The 22398-nt window shown below is 35.0% G+C and overlaps 1 protein-coding gene across 1 annotated transcript in view; it reads left to right on the top strand.

The window, feature by feature from the left end:
* The first annotated feature begins 96 nt into the window (after window positions 1-96).
* LOC128176514 (helicase-like transcription factor) overlaps window positions 97-22398 on the top strand; it is a 31263-nt gene continuing 8961 nt past the window's right edge. Inside the window, exons 1-24 of the mRNA XM_052842916.1 lie at window positions 97-188; window positions 2888-2959; window positions 3385-3612; window positions 4459-4625; window positions 4787-5006; window positions 5231-5305; window positions 5647-5812; window positions 6190-6338; window positions 6689-6911; window positions 7286-7400; window positions 7511-7590; window positions 7723-8058; window positions 8289-8549; window positions 8660-8777; window positions 9106-9160; window positions 11742-11787; window positions 18954-19019; window positions 19312-19356; window positions 19450-19547; window positions 19833-19976; window positions 20107-20239; window positions 20568-20703; window positions 21764-21943; window positions 22122-22249. Coding sequence (XP_052698876.1) covers window positions 2888-2959; window positions 3385-3612; window positions 4459-4625; window positions 4787-5006; window positions 5231-5305; window positions 5647-5812; window positions 6190-6338; window positions 6689-6911; window positions 7286-7400; window positions 7511-7590; window positions 7723-8058; window positions 8289-8549; window positions 8660-8777; window positions 9106-9160; window positions 11742-11787; window positions 18954-19019; window positions 19312-19356; window positions 19450-19547; window positions 19833-19976; window positions 20107-20239; window positions 20568-20703; window positions 21764-21943; window positions 22122-22249 — 3241 coding nt within the window. The 5' untranslated portion in view covers window positions 97-188. The remainder of the gene's footprint in view (window positions 189-2887; window positions 2960-3384; window positions 3613-4458; window positions 4626-4786; window positions 5007-5230; window positions 5306-5646; window positions 5813-6189; window positions 6339-6688; window positions 6912-7285; window positions 7401-7510; window positions 7591-7722; window positions 8059-8288; window positions 8550-8659; window positions 8778-9105; window positions 9161-11741; window positions 11788-18953; window positions 19020-19311; window positions 19357-19449; window positions 19548-19832; window positions 19977-20106; window positions 20240-20567; window positions 20704-21763; window positions 21944-22121; window positions 22250-22398) is intronic.

The raw sequence follows: 22398 nt of genomic DNA on the forward strand, positions 1-22398 counted from the left end.
TCAATACAATTTGACATGAAATATTTTATAACACTCTTTCGTCAAGCGAAGATTTTCCGGAATTCGATACTCACTCCAAAATATTTTGCTACTACAAAATTTCGCGCGCAACATCAAAATACAGCCGAAGGCAAGGAAAGGCGGCCAAAGTTGCAGACGTACAGTCGTACTTTTAATTTTTACCGAAGGTAGTTAAATTAACTTGTTGACAACTCTGAAAACTATCCTTTTAATGTGTAAGTTGAACAGTCTATAGTTGAAGACTGTACTTTGCTGTAATGACCTGTTTTGTTCCTTTTGCATGTTTATCAGAATGCAGAACCATTGAGAGTACTTTGCACATGCTCAACTTGACCCTGTCTCATTGTGTTCTAACGACAGATGATATTGCTGCTTAGTTGTTGAATGAGGCTTCGTTAAAGACTGTGGCCACTTTTGCTTTCTACGTATATATTATTCTGTTGTTAGCTGTAAGTCTGAAGCCCCCGGTCTGAAAAATTCGGATGGACGACCTTGGAACTACAGTGCCTCCGATAGTAAAAATCTGCAATTTACAGCGCTCAAAAAATTGCGCTAGTTTTGAACTGATTATTCTCATTTCCAAACACATTCTGTACAAATATTTGATTCGCAAAACTTCCTCGGCCATTTTACTACAGATATCGTCACTTCACTTGCCTCTGATAGATATTCTTTTGAACTCCATCACCAGCCCCGTAAAGTAAAGTGGTGCAGTTTGTTTACAGGTTAAAATGGCGACTCTCGATCTCGATGTAAATTTATAAACTTCATTTTCTAAGGTCGGTTAGAAAGTTTGAGATGAGTAACGTGATGATATCAGTAGTAAATTGCCTTAAATATTTATTGATACTAACTGTTTTCACAAAATTTGTATGGAAATAAGGATAATCAGTCAAAAACTAGCGCAATTTTTTGTGCATTGTAAATTGCAGTTTTTTACTATGGGAGGCACTGTAGCTCTCAGGTTGTCCATCCTAATTTTTCAGACCGGGAGCTACAGACCTGCAGCTAATATATTAACAGGTTGGGCATCAACCCCTGTTTGGTGATTGGAGTCTCATTTGTTGGTTAAATGCTAGCTGCAATAATGTAGCCCTCTCCCGATATTTTTTTTTTTGGGGGGGGGGGGGGCTACAACTCCATAGGATCTCCGTAATGGTGCAAGTGCGGGAGTGATTCACTCCCGCAACGATTTCATCTCAAATCGCTTATCAATGACAATAACATTTGCATTTCTTACCTGAACTCAAACGTTGTAGATGTCTATGGCATAAATTAATCCAAAAATATCAAGTATAGTCCATATATCGGTTATTTTTCGTGTATGTCAACAACGAAAGTTGAATTTGTCCGCCATGTTTACTGACCTTGACCGGTTTTTATTTTGGGACAGCCAATGAGAATTCAGGAGCGGATCTTGAACTGAATATAGGAATTCTCCTATTTTAAACCTAATCAACGCGGTAAATATGAATTTTCCATTATATACCATTTCCTTAAATGATGTTTTTGTGATACATGTATAACGAGGTAAGATTATTTACACTGACATTCACGTTATCAAGCCCATCAAAACTCCAAGCGAACATCCCATAAAATCACGCGAGAACTCATGGCTGCTGAAAAAGACGACTGGTAAACATGCCGATGTGTTTTATCTGGTTTTGATTTACCGTTAATTTGTTCAACCTGAATTAAAAAATCATTTTATCTAAAGGAAGTCAAATATAAAATCGATCTTTTCAGACCAAAGTCAGCCGCATTAAAAAATTAATTTTGCACCATTACGGAGATCCTGTGGAATTGTAGCCCTTGTAAGCATCAGATAAAAAAAATCGGAGAGGGCTACATTATTGCAGCTAGTTACATGCCTGAATGGTATACCTATTTTACCTACCAAATGGGACTAATTTTTCGTTCAAATTGGATTACCTTTTTCAGGAGAAAAAGCACATAATGTTTACTACCGGGGCAAGTACTGGGACATGTTTGCTTTATGATTAAACATTTGTTTATAAAAATTTTATGTGTCAATTTTTCCGCTTGTGTTTTAAAAAAGGCCAAAATGAAATGCACCCAGGAAGTCACGTATAAACAAAGTGTTTATGTTTCAAAAAGATAGATTTTATCAGTACGACATGGTCTCATTCTGCGAACTCTGTACTTGCAATTTCTGTCATGTGGGCAAGTGAAAAACAATTACAATGAGTACCCAGCCCCAGTGTGACAAGGGTTTGCTTCAGATTTGTAGATTTGTTGACATAAATTTAATAAACCTTCACAACGTATAAACAAGGTGACATAATATAAATAAGCAATTGCAATGCAGCAGGTTCCTACCATAACAGAATAAGATGATTTGTGAATTATGAAGGTGTAAAAACAGGTAGAACATCTGTAGCTCAAATTCTTTGAAAATAGACTATCATCATAGACAGTTTGATGCAGAGGATATTTTGAAAATGAATGCAAAATTGAATTCATTTTATGCTCTGCTGAGAAAATTAAGGCTCTTTTAAGTTCTATGAAATTGAAACCATTGCATAATTTTCGTTTAATTTTTTTCAAATAAACAAAGATTGAACAGGATTTGGACACTATTATGTTGGCCTCATGGAAGGAAAGTTTTTCCCTCTGCTTCAAGTCTGGATATATTTTTCCTTAGGGCTAACAAAAACAGTGTTGCTCTCAACACCACTCAATGTATACTGTTACAGTAATATTCTAAGGTTACTGGTAGATAACCAGTTTTCTGTTCATTTCCATTTTTTTGTATGAAAATTAAGATACACTAAATGCAGCATGATTATTCCCTGATTTAAATCTTTTACCATACTTATTGACAACCCAACTTTTTACTCTTTAGATGGCAAGAACAAAGCAGACAATGAGAAATAACTCAAAAAAGAGTAATTTTCAAAGGGCAACATTTCAGCCAGTAAGTATGAAATGCTATGTAGTTATGTAACATTAAACCATGCTTTTCTAATAAATTTTTTATTTGGCGTTTATAATTTTTCTTGTTAATCTACCACACAATTTTGTTATGGAGGTGACATATCGTAGCTTACTGTGTGTATGTTAGGGCATAAGTGTACAAAAGCTTAAGGGCAAGATTAGAACAAAACCTAAGTACTTAAAATCTGTAAGCTTTGCATACTTTTGAAGCTTTTGAATAAGTCAAACCCTATTATTTCTCAAAGTAATTGGTGAAATACTCCTCAAAATAACCAATATAACAAAGCAAAATTGAAGTAAGAGTTAAATGTAGAACACATGAAACATATGAACTCACTTGGCAGTGCTCTTTCTTTTCTCTTGATTTTTTTTTAAGCATAAGGCATATTCTACTTTCTTGATCAGGCCCGCCAGAGAAAGCGCCCCAGAAAACCGAAAAGGGAGCCATTATGGATGACAGAGAGAGAAGCGAGGTCCCCGTGGTTTTATCGACAGTATCAGTATGATCCATGGAACAACTCAGATTCAGAGTCCGACTCGGAAGGTGAAATGGGACATGATGATTTGGATGATGAAGTTTTATTTGGGAGTCTCAGGGGAAACATTGTTGGAATTCGCTATTACTCTGGAACTGTAAGTTTTTTAATTGAATGAATTCTACTATTTAATACTGTGATCACTTGCTCTTAATGTAGAAAAAAAACTTGGGAATAAAGTTTTATGGAAGCTTTTAATAACCAACTGTGAAACAAATTATCATTACAACATTCTTACCTTGGCAAAAAGTGGCCAATTTAAAATGTATTCACTTACCTATATCTTGCACCAATGATAAAGGACTATGTGCAGTATGGTCAAATATCTGCCCCCGATTTCAACCAATTTTTAAATAGTATCGTATGAAAATGAAATCTTCACAAATCATTGTGAAGAGGATGCCTATAACTTTAATCTTGATTTTAGTCATCATTGCTCACTCGCTGTTTATCTATGACGTCACTTAAATGACGTAATTCCCGCAAATTTGCAAACAAATGAAGATATTCTCATTTTTGCTCTATATTTTGCATTCGGAAGTATAGAGCGCAGGTCTGCTCAAGTGCGATTTTAACATATGTTTTTCTTCAGATAGTTATACATATTATACTAAAAAATGGTACTTGAGCAAGCCTGCGCTCGATGTTTCCCAGTCGAAAAACCATCAGAAAACACCCATATTTTGCTACAAAACATCAATTCATCAAAATAATGCAATATTCATGACGTAATTTCTACATTATGACGTCACTGTGGTGATAACCTTTTACACCTTTATTTCCAATATGATTTTAATTATCTTTCACCTTATTTTAAAGCTCTTTCTAAAACTTTGATTTTGGGGGGCAAAAATTGCATAAAACAGCACTTAGTCCTTTACATGTTCTTGATCTTTTAAGGTTAAATTTAATTCTGGATTAAAATAAGGTTTGTTGTTTTCAGGTCAACAACAATGAAATGGTTGCCTTGGAGAGAGAACCACATAACAAGTATGACAGGAATGCCATCAAAGTGGTCAATGTTGTACGTCAACAAGTCGGACATATCAAGCGGGAACTGGCCTCCGCTCTAGCTCCCATCATGGACAGTGGCTGGGTCAGACTTGAGGGGTAAGGATTAGTGACCCATCTAAATCTAGGATCTCCTCTTGTTTCTGTTTACAACTGTCTGTTTGATAGAATGTAGTTCTTCTTACTGTAGGAACTAAAGAAGGCATGAGTTTACTCAAATGTGATAGAGATTGCAGACTTTATTTCTGACCAAATTTCAGAATAGTTCCATTTGGGAGCCAGAACCAGTTTAGCATGCCGGTGGACATCAGCCTGTGGGGTAAACCAGAACACAAGCAGGGCACCATTACAAGACTAGAGCGGTCAGGCATCCTGATGAAGGTTGCCCCCGACCCCGTGGGTGGGGCTATTGGGGGACCCAGCACCAGTATGATGTATGGAGTGGTGTCCAACAAGAGAACTTTTCTAACACCATCAGAGGTCGGGTTTATCTAAAGTGATATGTGTTGTCATCTAGTGAATTTTCTTTAAACATATTCACTTGATATTATTTAATTAACCTAACTTGATAATACAATGAATAATAGGACATTCTTTTCAATAATGTTAATTTTGATAGATTTGGATATAAATGTACATTTGTATTATAATTTGCATGTTGTGTTAATCAGATGAGTCAAAGTAAGTTATATGACATAATTTAGGTTAGAAATGAACTTGACAAGTTGTTTGAGAGTCTTAATGAGGGTGACAAAACTACTACAGTGGAACCTGCAGAGGTACGGGGTATTGCATTACCACTCTTCATAATTATGTTAAATCTTTTATAGTTCCTTTGATTTAAGTGCAGACTTTAATGGTTCTAAAAGTGTCCTACTCTCTAGAATAGATAAACATGCATATCTGAAGTTTATCAATAGTGATCATGAATTGCTAATGTTTATAAAATAGATTGATTGGAATATTTTATATGTTTCTGTTATGTTGTAACCTGAATTTGTATATCACAGAAGAAACCGTAGCAATTTAAATTTTTATTTCTATATTTAATAGAAGTTCATCTCAGTCACTTGAAATGTAAAAAATGAAATTCTTGCTAATATCAAGTTTAAATTTCCAGGCAATATCTAGTACAATGTACAAGCACCAGAAGCAGGCTCTCCATTGGATGATCAAGAGAGAGAACGGTGACCAGTTGCCGCCATTCTGGGAGAACAAGAACGGACAGTACTTCAACTCGGTGACCATCTTCACCACCAAGACAAAGCCAAGGAGTGTCTGTGGAGGTACTGTAATGTCTACCAGCTGGGTTCTCCACAGGGGGTTTTACCATGGCAGCTCACCATGATTAAACCTTTTTGGTTTGTCATGGTAAACAAGCTTTGCCATGGTCAAAATAAAAAGCTCTCATGTAACAACAAGTCCCTTGTTTCAGAAATGACACAAATGTATTTGCCTATGAAACAAGTTTTCAGATTTTTACATTGAAACACTTATCAATGTATACATTGATTATAAGATTTCGGAAATTTTTCTTAATGATTACAAAAATTTTTAACATTGACAATCAAAAGGATGCTAAATAAAAATTGAGATATCAATAGCACATTTCTCTGTAGAAATAACCTTCCATGTATGACAGTATTTCTTTATTCTGTTGCAGGAATTCTTGCTGATGACATGGGTCTTGGGAAAACCCTCCAAACAATTGCTCTGATTTTGACCAACTTCAAGGATGGAAAGCCTCTGGCTGTGCCAGTCCCAGGGAAAATCCGACAGTCCAAGATATTACGAATGCAACAGAAAGCTCAAGTCAGTCATTAGATAAACATTCAACACTGATATGAAATGATTCTTGTAAAGAAAAATAAATTGATTGCATTTTCTGCTTACACTGCCATTTTGAGTAGCATTGAGAAAATGCATCATACAAATACACCTTACTTTTGGTACTTATACATGAAAATACTGTGAAAGCAAAATTTTTGATGAGGTTTTTAAGTTTAGCATTGTTAGATTAATAAAATTGAATTTTTGTACATGTATGGCGAATGAGTCTTTTTGCCAAACAACACCACAATTGTTACAATTTTAATTTTCAGTACTTTTTTCTCAATTTCAATATAGAATCATCTCTTACACCTTATCCTGTTTAATTTCAGAGAATGGAGGAATACAAGAGCAGTCCATGTAAGTCTCGAAAGTCATTTGTCATCAAAGGAGACCCCAACGAGATGATTGATGAAGGCAAGCCGTGTGTTGGACAGAAGAGGAAGACCCTGGGGAAACTACTGAGATATAACAACGCAGTGGACAACCTTTCCTCGGACGAGGAGGAAATTGAGGACCTTGTGGAGGAAGAGGAGGAGGAAGAGGACTGTGAGGGTAAGGACCGGGGGTTGTTAAACTTAGTTCTGTTATCATGTCATAAAGCTCTGTACTTGTACCAGTATATTATATTATATAAGTATATTATACATTTATTATTTTTCCTAGAATGTAAAGATGCTATATAAAGTGAATTTGTATCTTTCTTTTTCTATCCAGCTTCATAGTCAGTATGATAAAATCTGTATGTAAATTTGTTTGATGGTTCTTAAGAGTTGATGTACATTTAATTTTTAACCACTGTTGTTAAGGAAACTTTCATTTGTTTTAAAAAGCGTCTATATTCAGCACACTAATATGAATAAGTGTTGAATTGTTTGTTGAGCATAGCTGTGTAGGGTTACCTGTACTTCTTATTTTTAATATTCTAGATGTGAATGATGATAAAATCATGTTGAAGAAAGATGACCCTGAATTCAAGCTCTCCAAAGACACGTTAAAACAGGAGAAAATTGTCTCACCCATTGCCAGTCGGAGACCAAGAAGGCAAGTACAGTGTAGGAAATACTCTGTGGTGGTTTGTTTGTATTGTTCAGTTCATTAATTAGGGATGGAAGTGAAATATTGGTGTTTACAGTGTGTTTCTGTTGATTTAGGAGTGTAAAGAAACCCACAAGATACACCTACAGCAGTGATGATGAGGACCAGGAGAGAGTCGGCAGTCCTATGAAAAGAGGTAAGGATTGATGGCTAGCTTGCCATATTATGCATATAGTGACATGTCTTGCAGAGATTAATGCGTACTTTTCATTGGACCTGGTTTTTATCTTATTTTGTTAAATTTTTAATATTTTGATTATCATTGTAGTTAAGATAGATCATGAAGAGAAAGAAAACTTGCAGAAGGTCTCTGTGCCAAGGAAAGGTCATCAGAGGGGCAAAGGAAAAGGGAAACAACTCTGTAAGCCTGTGACACAGGCTTGTGAAGTGAACAAGCTGATTGCTGACACTATTGAGATAGACTGTGCTAATGTTGATGATGTGTGTAAGAGTCTACAGGATCAGAGAACAGAAAAAGAGACCCTGGTCACTGAAAGAGGGGACAGTCTTGTGGAACCTAAACTTGACTCAGTCAGTTCAGAAAACAAAGACAGTGCATGTAACACAGAACCAGTAGGAATTGTAGGGAATTTAGAAAGCACAGGTATATGTTGAACTTATAACTCTGTTATGTTTTTTCTTCCATAAGTAAATATTTTTACCATTGTTGAATTTTATCTTCCACTAGTAAATATTTCTTTCCAGTAAATGTGTAAAAAACACTTGTAAAGGATCCTACTTTTGATACAACTAAATGTATTGTGCCTTTATTTGTTTATGGATCATAAGTGCATTGATGATTATTTATACCTTGAATATTTTGATAATTTTCAGATGTTGAACTTATAGTGCAGAACAGTGAAAGTGATGCTGTATCTTGTCCTAAGTGGATGACAGAAGGAGTGGGGTGTGGACAAGAGATCCACAAGGGGCACAAGTTCTGCACCATGTGTGGATGGAAGATCAACACCAATATCTTTAAAAATGGTGCCAAAATGTGTCACAACAAAATGGAGGAACAAAAATTTTGTGAAAATATTGTTTATCCTCCCCAGAAGTTTTGTTCTAACTGTGGACACCGGCTGTCATTTGGAGGTAAAATTGTACTGTTATAGAATCTATTTAAAAGGGATTTTGAAAAAAATATATCATTTTTATATGCAATGCAAAGCTGTACAGGTATTAAAATGTAGAATGTATTTCAGTGCAAGCGCCGGTTAATGTTAGCAATACAAAAGTGCAATCCTCATCAGGGGAGATACTGACAGCAGAAGGAAATAAACAAGATGTGACAAAAGAGTCGATAAGTGCAATGGAAAACAGGTATACATGTATAACCACTTTGTAGAATCTGTATTGAATAAACAGATTAGTTAGCATTCAAACAAATTACAAACACTTAGGTAATATGTAGCAATTTTTATATGAATTCTAAACAAGTTTTCTCTTTCATACCCTGTGTTTCCCGCAAAAGTTGAGCATATTGTGTAAACTGGTTACCATTTTTTATTTTTAGGCTTCCTGAGTTACTCATGGATTGAATACTACTCAAATCACCATTTTCACATGTATTAATGTATTATGACAGCTCACTATTACAGTAAAAAGCTCATCCTAACAGAGTGATGGTTTTTTTTTTTAACATTTTCAGCATGCCAAGTACAAGTTCATCAAATCTGAATCCTTATGCAAGACCATTCATACCTGTAAGTTTTTCCCTTACTCTCACTATTTTAAAGTAGACATTCTCTATGTATTTTCTTTAATTAAGAGTGAGTATTTTTAACCGGGTTTTCCAACGGAAAAATCCGGTTATTAAAATGGTGAAAATGGCGGGCGGGCGGGTGGGCGGGCGGCTGCCAAAAGGGTACCCTCATTGTACAGATAACTCCTCCTACAGTTTTCAAGATAGGAAGTTGTTCTTTTGCAGATCAATTGTACATATATCAGAGGTGTGCATATTGCTAGGATTTTGATTTCCGATAATTTATCAAAAAATACCAGCTTTTGAACTTCGTCATTTTTTGGCAAAATGTTGCATATAGGGTACCCTCATTGTACGGATAACTCCTCCTACAGTTCTCAAGATAGGAAGTTGTTCTTTTGCAGATCAATTGTACATATATCAGAGGTGTGCATATTGCTAGGATTTTGATTTCTGATAATTTATGAAAAGAATACCAGCTTTTGAACTTAGTCATTTTTTGGCAAAATGTTGCATATAGGGTACCCTCATTGTACGGATAACTCCTCCTACAGTTCTCAAGATAGGAAGTTGTTCTTTTGCAGATCAATTGTACATATAACAGGGGTGTGCATATTGCTAGGATTTTGATTTCCGATAATTTATGAAAAAAATACCAGCTTTTGAACTTAGTCATTTTTTGGCAAAATACTGCATATAGGGTACCCTCATTGTACGGATAACTCCTCCTACAGTTCTCAAGATAGGAAGTTGTTCTTTTGCAGATCAATTGTACATATATCAGAGGTGTGCATATTGCTAGGATTTTGATTTCCGATAATTTATGAAAAAAATACCAGCTTTTGAACTTAGTCATTTTTTGGCAAAATATTGCATATAGGGTACCCTCATTGTACGGATAACTCCTCCTACAGTTCTCAAGATAGGAAGTTGTTCTTTTGCAGATCAATTGTACATATATCAGAGGTGTGCATATTGCTAGAATTTTGATTTCCGATAATTAAAAAAAAAATACCAGCTTTTGAACTAAGTCATTTTTTGGCAAAATGTTGCATATACATGTAGGGTACTCCATTTCACTGGATAAGGGTTGACATGGATTATGGATACAGTTTACATCAAAGAAAACCCGGTTTGCTGTCACATTGACAGCTTTTCACTTGTTCAAGTTGGGCCAGCATTTTTTTATTTTTAGGTTTACAAACCCGCCGCTCGGTTTTCTGAGTTTTTAGAAAAAAAATAAAATTACAAAAAAGATCTTTTTTTTTCTCCCCGACAGCAAATTTTTCCTAGTAGGAAAAGTGTATCGTCATTGTTATCACAGAGGCATAAAATCTGCTCTTTTTGTGTCATGATAGCCTAAAAATTTCTTACACATCTTTTTCTCGTGCTACATTCTTCAGAGAAGCTTCTACAAACACTCTGCTGTAAGTTTCATACTTTGAAGTTTTACCGACAGTGTTGACCAATGGCTAGACGAGATAGTCCCACCTCACTGAACATGGCTTCGATAGTTACCTGTGCAGCTGTTTTCAAGTACAACATTGTAAAATGATTCCCTTTCTTTTTGTGTTGAATTGTCATGTGTATTCATTGGCTTTTTTAAACCTTTATTTTACAGAGAGAGAGAGAGAGAGAGAGAAAGAGAGCGGTGTATTAGAGATATTATAAATTTCTGCAGTAACTATTCTCATGAACACATTTTAAAGTGACCTGCCTAGTGAATTAAAAAAAAAATCATATTTTGCATATTATTGTTTGTGCATTTTCCGTTATTTTCAATCAAAATTTACCATTTCATAATTCATTGCATAGTTGTACTTTGTACATGGAAATTCAACAGGATAAAATACACGCACACATATAGTTGCAGTTTATAGAGTCTGTTCACATTCACAATGTTATGTTTGAGTTTTCTCACATTTAAACACCCAAACCAATTTTGTGAATAAAATGTGAGAGATCAATGAAGTTGAATATTTTTTAATTAGTCTACTGCAGAAAACATGAAAGTAATAAATATTTTGTATATTAATAATTATATACTAGTATCATACAGGAGAAAACATTATGACATTATGTACTTAAAATTTAGGTTTTTTTTTAATAAAATGAAATGTTGACATGTCCGACAATAGTCTGACTAGTAACTTTGAATCTTGGGCTAGTAACTTTGTGGCCAAATTTTGTAATTGCACACCCCTGACATTGCTATATGTACATGTAATTTCAAAGCTGTATGTCTAATATTCTATTGTACTATTTCAGTGATATGTTACACAGATGACACACTTTTCACATGCTACACTTGATGCAGTTACACACCACTATCATGAAGTTGTCATTCATTATATTATTAGAATAAAGATGATGTCATAAAAGGGTTTTTTTCTCCTACAGAACTTTACAATTTTGTGGTTCGTAAACCTAAAAATAAGAAAATTGTAGGTCAAAAGAGATTTTTTTTTTTTTATTTCCTCCTCCTACGGAACTTTATCATTTTGTTGTTTGTAAACCTAAAAATAAAAAAATGCTGGCCTTGTCTTTGTTAACATTTATTGAGTTTTATATTTTTTTGGCAGGGAGCTAAAGACATAATACCACCAAAACAGATGACATCTGCAACAGGTTTGTAGATATAATATTGTTGGGGGTTACCATATATACTTGCCTATAAGTAATATTTGCATTTAAGTCGGTTGTTAGGTTTTTTCAGCTTTATTTTGAAGATTTTGACAATGGTCAGCTTATAAGTCAGGTCACTTTTTCGGGATAATTTGTCTACAGGTTCTCTATTTAAAATTACGATATTTGTCCCCCTAACTTTCGTTCAATTTTGAACTCCCGAAATCTGACTTATAAGCGAGTAAATATGGTAATAGGTATATTGATCTGCACCTATCCAGTGTTTTCTGCCAGTATCATGTTGTTTGTGCTGTCAGTAATTTTCTGTTACAATGGTGGTCAGATTTCTTGTTTACAATCGTGTAGTGAATCACCTTATGGCACCCTACTATTACCTGCAATTTACTGTAGTTTCCTTTTTAAAAATGGGGAATTGATTTCTGTGTTAAATCAGGAGAAGCAACCCTTGCAGATTCTTAAATATCACTTCAATTTTTTTAGACAGTTTTGAACTATATGAAATTATAACAAAGTTATATTCTTGCGAATTAATTTTTAAACTAGATGCTGTCATTAGACAGTAATACCCGCACCATATGTTTGCCCCTAAATAACACTGTTTTGTACCAGTTTAATTAAAAATGAAGGCTACATGCAAACTCCGGTAATACATTTAAAAATTATAATTTTCATAACTGAAGAATGAGATCCCTGCCCATATGATAATACACATCGTGACATAAGCAGCACTTTATGTGCAATTTGGGGTAGAACTGTTTGCAGTGAATTTTCAGTTAATCAATAATCTTAACATTTTATGTCATAGGAAGTATAATGGTCTATATAATTATTACAAACAAAATTAAAAATTAAATTATGCCCCCTCCCCGTGGCGGTTGCCGGTTTTAGATTTGCTTCTGTGTGCCTACATGAACATCATCGTGTGCACAGATTTAGAGAAGGGGTGGGAGTGAGGGGTCCAGACCCCCCCCCCCCCCCATGAAAATTCGTAAATTACCAATTTACACCTTGGACCCCAATGCTCTTACAGACATGTAAACGCTCTAACCCATTGCGCTTCAATGTTAGGTAACATTATTTGGGCGGTAAATATTTAATCAATATTCAACATACTTTATTGTTTATCTCAATAGGAAGTATACATGTACATCACAATATGCAGGTGTCCTGCACCACCTTAAAGCTGTTATTTACCTAATAAAATAGTGCAAGTGGATTTGAAGAATAGGTCATAAAAATACATGCATGTTACAAATGACTGATCTTTGTCTGAAGTTACGTACACAACACAGGTTTGCATGTCTCATTAGCGGGTACTAGTTTTACCCAGCTCTTCGATTAGATGGGTTCACGTGTATACATACATGGGTGTTGCTAAAACGCGGAACGGAAAACGGAACGGAAGGAAAACGGAAAATCTTATCTAATGTTATTTACCTCATAGATTTGTTAAGTATGCTAAAACGATATACTTTATGTACCTTTTTAATTTTTTTTGAAAGATTAGCAATATTAGATTATTTATTCAAGAATATTTATTTCCTCAAAATTAACAGTACATGCATTGACCACTATATTCTGTCCCAAAATATCCTCGATTCACTTTTTGCTGTATATTTATATATACCTCAGGGTTCAAGCGATTCTCTTTTAGAAGCATTAAACATTCTCATTATTCTTTCTTTAAAACGTCCTCTCTAGCTTATCAGCTGGTATAAATACACGGCTAAAAATAAAGAAGTCTACGGGGTTTTGCATTTTAACAGACCCGGATGATAGTGTTGAAAAATTGTGCAAGGTCTTCTGAGTGACTTCCAAATGGAGAAAAGTTGTCAACATTTTCCATTATAAATCGTCCAAATGTGCTGCATGAATATTTTTGGATCGACAGACTATAGTCCCAATATATAATCGGAAAATCAAACCAGGCAACATCTAGAGCTCTCTATTCGGATCATATGTATATAGCTGCTGGAATAAACAACTGCATGCTTTGTAATGCAAACGTAAACAAAATTGCATTGCTAAAAATACTAGTTTCACAAATTACTAGTTTCACAAATTACCGGGTATTTTAATGTTTACTGTATTTTAATTTTTTAATGTCGCCAGTCCTACAGTTTTTTTCTTCCATCTCAATGATACTGTATCGTCTGTATGATAAAAGATCGTCTAGAACAACGAAAATTCAATTTTGATGTAAGTATATACATGTACATCATATTTGAAAATAATATAAAAATACTCAAAACACGCATAAAACGCTTTCACTAACTGCGTACGTTACGCTAATATGCCAGCAATACCATATAAGAGAAATAAGTAAAAAGTTATAGCTAATTTGCTCGTTTAATCATGTTAATGTTTCACAATTCGTATACATTTGATTTTTCCGTTTCGTACTCAACTAAAGCCGAATGAATACAATGCTATAATTGATAGACATTCATATGAATATTAATAAGATAGCAACATGTTGATAATCATTCATTAGATATAAATAAGAGAAACAAAGTAAATCGTTTCTGGCCAGTCTATACCCTTTTTAAGCGATAAATGTGATATTTTCCATTCCGTTCCGTTTTCCGTTCTGCGTTTTAGCAACACCCATACATACATGTCTGTGTTTTCCGTATGCAGAAAAGGATTACGGTAGTTAAGATCAGCTAAAGGAATTCATTATTGTGTTTTAATTGGATTATCATTATGATGTTGACCAATTTAGGTAAGCATAATACATGTAGTAGCAGTAGCACAATATAATAAGATGCCAGCATGGGATTCCTGCCAGCATACATACAGACATACACATGAATATAAGTTCTACTTTCACTTCCTAAATGTAATCTCCCTTTGACAGCATACTGTATCATCATCTTTTAATATTTAAATAAGCTTATCATCGTTACCTATCCTATCGCATTTGTAAAGTTTCTGTCATTTTAGTTGCAAAAGTTATTTTTTTCATTTGTCAGACTGCATGCACTGTTGAGTTGACCCCATATTGACCCTGTGTAAACAATTTCTTATTAAATTTGTGTATTACATATGTAAGTAAGTGTAGACACTTATATTTTTTATATGAGTAATAATAGGAAGGAAGGAGTATTTCTTTCTTAATGTATTATAATGCATCAAATACAATGTAGGTCATGACCTTATGGGACTGTTCTGACCCCACGAAACAGGAAAATACAAAATATCTTCTAAAGTCATTATGATGCATATGCATCAACTGGTGTAAAGTACATTAATGACCCCCAGGTGTTGTCTTTATCCCCCCCCATCCCCCCCGCCTTTATGAAATAGGAAATGATATAATACACTGTATATTTTGTTAACTTCTGAGATCTGAGATCCTCATCCCTAAACCGTTTAATTTATTTTTGCTCTTTGTGTCATTGCGCGTAAAATTGTATTGTAAGATAATGCCCCCTTGGAGACACCCTGACATTTTAGAACTAGAAATAATAATGTATTTTATCTTATTCATATGTTATACAGTAGTGTTTGATCCATGTGGGTAATTCCTAGCCTAATGATGTCACTGCTTTGTTTAGGAGACTTTACAATTGCCCCAAATAGGTGAATACACATGGCAGTGATGCATATAACATTTTGTTTATAAATCTTAAAAATTGAATTAAGCAATTTCCAAAATGTTAATGTGAATCACGAGAGAAAAAGCAATCAAGAAATGATTTAAAATTTGCTACTGTACACATGTAAGAATGTATTAAGAAGACTGAATCTTTATAAGCAGGTTAGATTGGGGGGGGGGGGGATGAATGTGGAGTATAAACATTTATAATTTGAATCATTTATTGTTATTAATTAATTTTAACTTGTCAATGAATACTACTTATTGATCCCAAGGTAGAAATATGACCTCTGATCGTATCTCAATAGATCATTTGTCAATTATGCAAGGTGTAATGTATTTTTTTTTAAGAATAACATTTTTTACCAGTTTATAAAAGTTTTTAGACACCCAAATTATATTTTGATTTTAATAGATTATTCGACAAGGGGGGGGGGGGGGGGGGGGGGGGGGGGAGAGAACAGTTTATATTTGAGTTTGTTTGGGAGTGGGGGTTCCAATTCATATATTTGACAATATTATAATGTAATTTAGAATAAGACTAAGCCATACTACAGTCATGAACATGAATAGTATAGTACAAAACACAAACTAATACATGTACATGTATATATACATAGGAAGTATTACAGAACAGATGATTGATCTATATCTTGGTTCTTAAATTGAATCATATATCATGTACATATTATGTTATTGTTTCTTTGTTCAAGGCATTTAAGATGGTATGTAGGTCATGATCCCAAGTGCTCTTCCTGAAATTATCAAATATCATAAAAACCATTGAGATCTCCACCTTAATCCAAAGATATTATTCCTCCTTAGGTCATGCAGGCGCATCAGATCATTATGGCATGTAAGTCATGACCCTAAGGGGTCATCCTGACCCCCTTAGAATCAGAAATTGTCAATTATCTTTAAATTATTGATGTTTCATGATCCTATCTCTATTTAATCTTTATTAATTATTAAGTCTCCTGAATGAAGTTTGGAGACTTATTGTTTTTGTACGGTTCTTAATACATGTATATATTCTTCATCTTCTTTTTCTTCTTTCCCGCTCTGAACTTGTTTCTCAGAGATGGCTGAACATAATTGTACAAAACTCAAGGATATGATAGGCCTGCAAATCTAGTTGTGCACCCTGGTTTGATTTTTCTCATTTTGGGTTAGACAACCACTTTTCGGGGCAGGGGGGGGGGGGGGGGGTGGGAGGGGGGTGTCAAAAGGGTGTGGGGTCTAACATTGAACCTTGTAGGAAGAATCATAGACTCTATTGTAAATGGTAACTTGAAAACGGACAAAGATAATAATATAGGGTTTTCATAATCATATATTGGCTGTTACTGGCAATATATAGGGTTTATTAGATCTGACCCCTGGGGTCATCCCCACCCCCCAGGAATTTGAAATTACCATATATCTCAGAAACTGTTATAATCATGACCCCTAAACCATATATATTCATGTTTCTGATGTCAAGGGGCATCAAATGTTATGTAGGTCATGGGCCCTGTGGGTGGTCCTGACGCCCTCAAACAGCAAGTCCCTTAATATCTTCAAAACAGTTGAGATCCCCACCCTTAAACCATATATATTCTTGTTCCTTGTGTCAAGGGGCATCAAACGGTATGTAGGTCATGGGCCCCGGGGGTGGTCATGACCCCCCTTGAACAGGAAGTGCACGAATATCTCGAAAACAGTTGAGATCCCCACCCCTTAACCATATATATTCTTGATCCTTAAAGGGCATCAAAAGGTATGTACTGGTAGGTAATGGGCCTCAGGGTTAAATTTAATTTTTCAAAACCGTAATGCACATCTATGGAACAGTTCCTTTCATATCCCAAGATATGATGTGTCTATCCATTAAATCATAAAAGGAGTTCTAGGATCTATGTTTTTTTTTAAGTGATAAACGTCAATTTTCTGCTACATTTTGACTCCCTGGATGAAATTTAAATTTTGAAAACCTTACTGCACATCTATAGAACAGTCCCTATCATATCCCAAGATATGATTGTCTATCCATTAAATCATAAGAGGAGCTCTTGGATCAATGTTTGTTTTTTTAGTGATAAACGTCAATTTTCTGCTACTATTTGACTCCCAGGATGAAATTTAAATTTTTAAAACCTTATTGCACGTCTCTAGGACAGCCCCAATTATATCCCAAGAGATGACATAGCTACTCCAAAAGTTGTAAGAGGAGTTCTGGGAACCATATTTTTTTTGCCAAAAAACGTCATTTTTTGTTGCCCACTGATCCCCTTAATTAAAAAAAAAATTCTGGAACCTGATCATGCCTCAATATGACACCCCCAATCATATTCTAGAAGATCATTTGGCTACTGCTTAAAAAAAATGACGTTTTTTAAACCAGTTTTTTTTGTAAAAAAAAACGTCATTTTTTAGCCATTAAATGAACCCCAGGACAAAATTGAAAATTCCGAAACCTTATTGCGCATCTATAGGATACCCTAAAACATATTCCAAAAGATGATTTGTCTACTTTTGAAAATGTAGGAGGAGTTCGAGGAAGAAGGTTTTTTGTGAAAAACGTCATTTTTTACCAATTATTTGACCCCCAGGACTATCAGAGAATTTTTGAAACCTTTTTACAAAACAACATGATACCCCAAATCAAACTCCAAGCGTTCAGTTTGCTGGTTTATAAGATGTAAGAGCAGTTTGAGAAAGTAAAACGTGACAGACGGACGGACGGACGGACAGACGGACGGATGGACGGAACAGGGTAACAACAATATACCCGAACTTTCTTTAGAAAGTGCGGGTATAAAAATGCAGTATGTGTATTAAGTACTCATCTATACATGTAGTAAGGAATTTACAGTACCGGTATACATAATTGTATATTTGCATTTCCATTGTTCTTTCCCACTGTAAGCCCATACGGAGGAGCTGCAATTATTTCTCTATAATCGCAATTGCTCTGTCAGTATACTATGACGTCATAAAGGTGTAATGTTATATATACTTTTCCATGACGTTAAAGATTTAAACCACTATACGATACATCGTGTTTTTCTCCAGCTTCATTAAAATTGACATATTTACATGTAATATTTAAACATGTTTTTGATAACATTTTAAAGGAATTACTGTTATAACATATCATTGATTCTGTTAACAAATCTATGTGAATTAAAAAGATACATTACAGTCTGAATGTTTACTTTTGATGTAATAGCTAAATGTCAAGGTCTAAGCTAATACAGGGTATTTGCGAGTGGTAAAATGCAAATATAAGTAATAAGCAACGATTATTTAGTGAACATGGCGTTATGAATAGCAACTGCTCTGATGGCATATTTTCCATGATGCGCTAGCGTGCATCATGGAATATGCCAACAGAGCAATTGCTATTCATAACGCCATGTTCACTAAATAACGTTGTTTATTTCTTAAATGAGCACTATGATTTATTTTTGACTGTGTTAAAGTGGCCTATAAATTGATCTGGATGGCCAGTCTATGTAAGCTGTAAAATGTGTTGACAAACTCCCTCAAACTATTCTCATTCCAGATGACCTTCCTGATCCAGCTCTACCCAGTCTCCCAGCAGATAGTACATCGTCGGGGCCGTGCACTGGTAACCTTGTGTACTACTGTATACAGGAAAATATTCGCTCCAGGGTTTTTTTGCCCTCATTGTCAGTGGGACGATTTAAGACTGGAAATTTCCATTGTCCCAAATTATCTCTTTTTGAACACAATTGTGTCTGGGCAAATTCGAGAGTTTTTGCAAGTATAGAAAGGCGAAAATTACACCAGGCAAAAATAACCCTGTAATGAAATGTAGTCACAGTTGCATTAGTGTATAAACCTAGAGAATTGAATTTTTTTGTTTAGATATTGACTTCTTTTAATATATTTTGTTTTAGTGGAAGAACTCCCTGATATACCTGATCCCTCTTGCTCTACGCCAGGTTTGTATTGATATTAGTATGTAATTGTAATACGCATTCAAACTGTTATATGTATACTTGAATGTAAAGTATGAAATGGATTATTTTCAATAGGCACCAGTAAATGTGGGAAGTTTTCAGGACGAACACCAACAACGGGGGCCCGAGCCACACTGATAGTATGTCCTCTGTCAGTGATGAGCAACTGGCTGGTGAGTACACACAACTAGAAGACATACAAGGAACAAGATCTGTGTAGTGAAACAATTTTCTTGATTTACTCAGTAGGTTAATCAAGTATTAATTGTTTTTGTTCTGGATGTTGGTGATAAGAGCTAGTTGTTTATTATCTATCTTTTAGTCCTTCTCGCTAACATTTAACTTTCCTTCTTACTTATTGAACTTGATAAGATAGAGACTTTATGCTCCACGATCATTATTACAAAAGTAAATGACCTGTAAAGGTAAAGGTAAAATCTGTCCTATGATTTGAACAGGATCAGTTAGAGGAGCACATACATGAGAACATTCACCTGGACATCTACACCTACTACGGCCCCAGCAGAATCAGGGACCCCGCTGTACTGGCCAAGCAAGACGTGGTCCTCACCACATACTCCACACTCTCCTTTGATGCCAAGGTGATCTTAATCATTGCACTTCTTTTGTCCTACATACAATGACAGGGAAATACAAAATAATTCAGATAGGCAGAAATGTGGAAGTTCGTTGACTTGAAATTTAGTAAACTCGAAAATTGTGATATTTCAGAATGATCAAGCTTTGCAGAAAGTGAAGTGGTTAAGGGTCGTTCTGGATGAGGGCCATGCCATCAGGAACCCTAACGCTCAGCAAACCAAGGCCATCTACTCCCTGCAGGCAGAGCGCAAGTGGGTGCTAACTGGTAAGACAGAGTTAACAGGTGTTGAAAAGTGGAAATAACTGATTACTTCTACATGTGGTTTGGGGAATTTCATATTGATCTGCTTTCTGATTTCCAGTACAGTAATAGTATTCATGATTAGCAAATTATTCATTTATAACCTATCATTGTGTTTTTTGAAAAGGAACATTACCATGCAAATGAAGAGTTACAAGTACAAGATTATCTTAAGTTATTGTTGAAGGAGACACACATATACATATACATATACAACATTTATGTTTACTAGTTTACAGTAAAATATCATGGCATAAAATCATTCTATACTTCTGCTTCCTTAAATATTCAGGAACGCCCATCCAGAACTCCATCAAGGATCTGTGGTCGCTGGTCAACTTCCTGCAGATCAGTCCCTTCACAGACAGACAATGGTGGACCAGGGCCATAGAACGGCCGCTAGAGCAGGGCAATGAGAGTGCTATCAAGTAACTATTCAATTCCCATTCAATATTATTGAAAGGCTTTGGGGAATATTAAATGTAACTGTTGACATTGTAATGAAGAGCTGTACCAATGAAATTAAGGATTATTCAACAAATATTACTATTCACATGTATATTATACATTGAAAAAAGAAAAAATGCACTAATTATACCCCCGTTCCGAAGGAGAGGGGGTATACTGTTTTACCCTTGTGTGTCTGTCTGTCTGTCCGTCCGTAACAAAAATTTCTGTCGCATTTATCTCAGCAACTATTTATTGCAGATGCTTGAAATTTTTACACAGTGTTTGTTAAGGCATGCCATATGGTGGGATATATTTTTGTACCAATCGGACGTCAACTTCCTGTTAAATGAAGACTTTGCTTATTTTTTGACCAAAATTTTCAAACAAATTTTCGTCAAAGATTTCTCAGCAACTATTTATCGCAGTTGCTTGAAATTTTTACACAATATTTGTATAGGCATGCCATATCGTGGGATATATTTTTGTACCAATGGGAGTCAACTTCCTGTTAAATGACGACTGTTTATTTTTAGCCAAAATTTTCAAACAAATTTCCGTCAAAGATTTCTCAGCAACTATTTATCGCAGATGCTTGAAATTTTAACACACTATTTGTTTTGGCATGCCATTTTGTGGGATATATTTTTGTATCAATCGGACGTCAACTTCCTGTTAAATAATGACTGTTTATTTTTAGCCAAAATTTTCAAACAAAATTTTCGTCAAAGATTTCTCAGCAGCTTTTTATCGCAGATGCTTGAAATTTTTACACAGTGTTTGTTAAGGCATGCCATATCTTGGGATATATTTTTGTACCAATCGGACGTCAACTTCCTGTTAAATGAAGACTTTGTTTATTTTAAGAAAAATTTTCAAACAAATTTTCCTCAAAGAGGGGTATCACTAGTGAGCATTGGCTCACAGATATCTTGTTGTTTCAGACAAGAAATCATATTTTTGTCTTGCCAAATTCTGAACCTTATTTATCAATTTAAAACACTTCAAAAATAACCATCCCATTTTTGCTGAATTTTGTAGGCGTGTTCAGCATTTGATGGGTGCCATCGCTATGAGGAGAACAAAGAAACAGATGGTTGATGGGAAGCCTATTGTAGAACTCCCTGAGAGGAATGTTTTTGTAGAACATGTTAAACTGTCAGAGGAAGAAAGGTCTCTGTACGACGCCATGCAGAACGAAGGCAAAATCATTGTCAGCAGGCAAGTAAGGAGTGAAAGGGTTCCACATGCGGAGCAGAGCAGGGTGTTGGTCATTAACCTAATTGTGTTGAAGATGGCACATTATATATTGATAAAGCAGTCTATTCTTTGAAGAAATTTTTAGAGATATTCATTTTTTATTCCTTATGATTTTGATCACCTTATGATTTGATCACAGATATTTCCAGCAAGGCACTCTGCTTCATCACTATGGAGATGTCCTTGCCATTCTGATGAGATTAAGACAGATGTGTTGTCATCCACTCTTGGTTGCTAAGGCAGCGGCGGCCATGAAAGACATAATGAGTAGGCAAATTCTGGAGATTTTAGAATGCAATGACACCACATATTGATCTACTTGTTTGAAAATAAAAGATAGTTTTAAAAGAAATAATCCTGAAAATTCATATCCATGAAATAAATCTAATGTTGTAAACTCAACCTGTTTAACACTA

The sequence above is a fragment of the Crassostrea angulata genome, chromosome 3, assembly GCF_025612915.1.
Source record: "Crassostrea angulata isolate pt1a10 chromosome 3, ASM2561291v2, whole genome shotgun sequence".
Classification (NCBI taxonomy): Eukaryota; Metazoa; Mollusca; class Bivalvia; order Ostreida; family Ostreidae; genus Magallana; species Magallana angulata.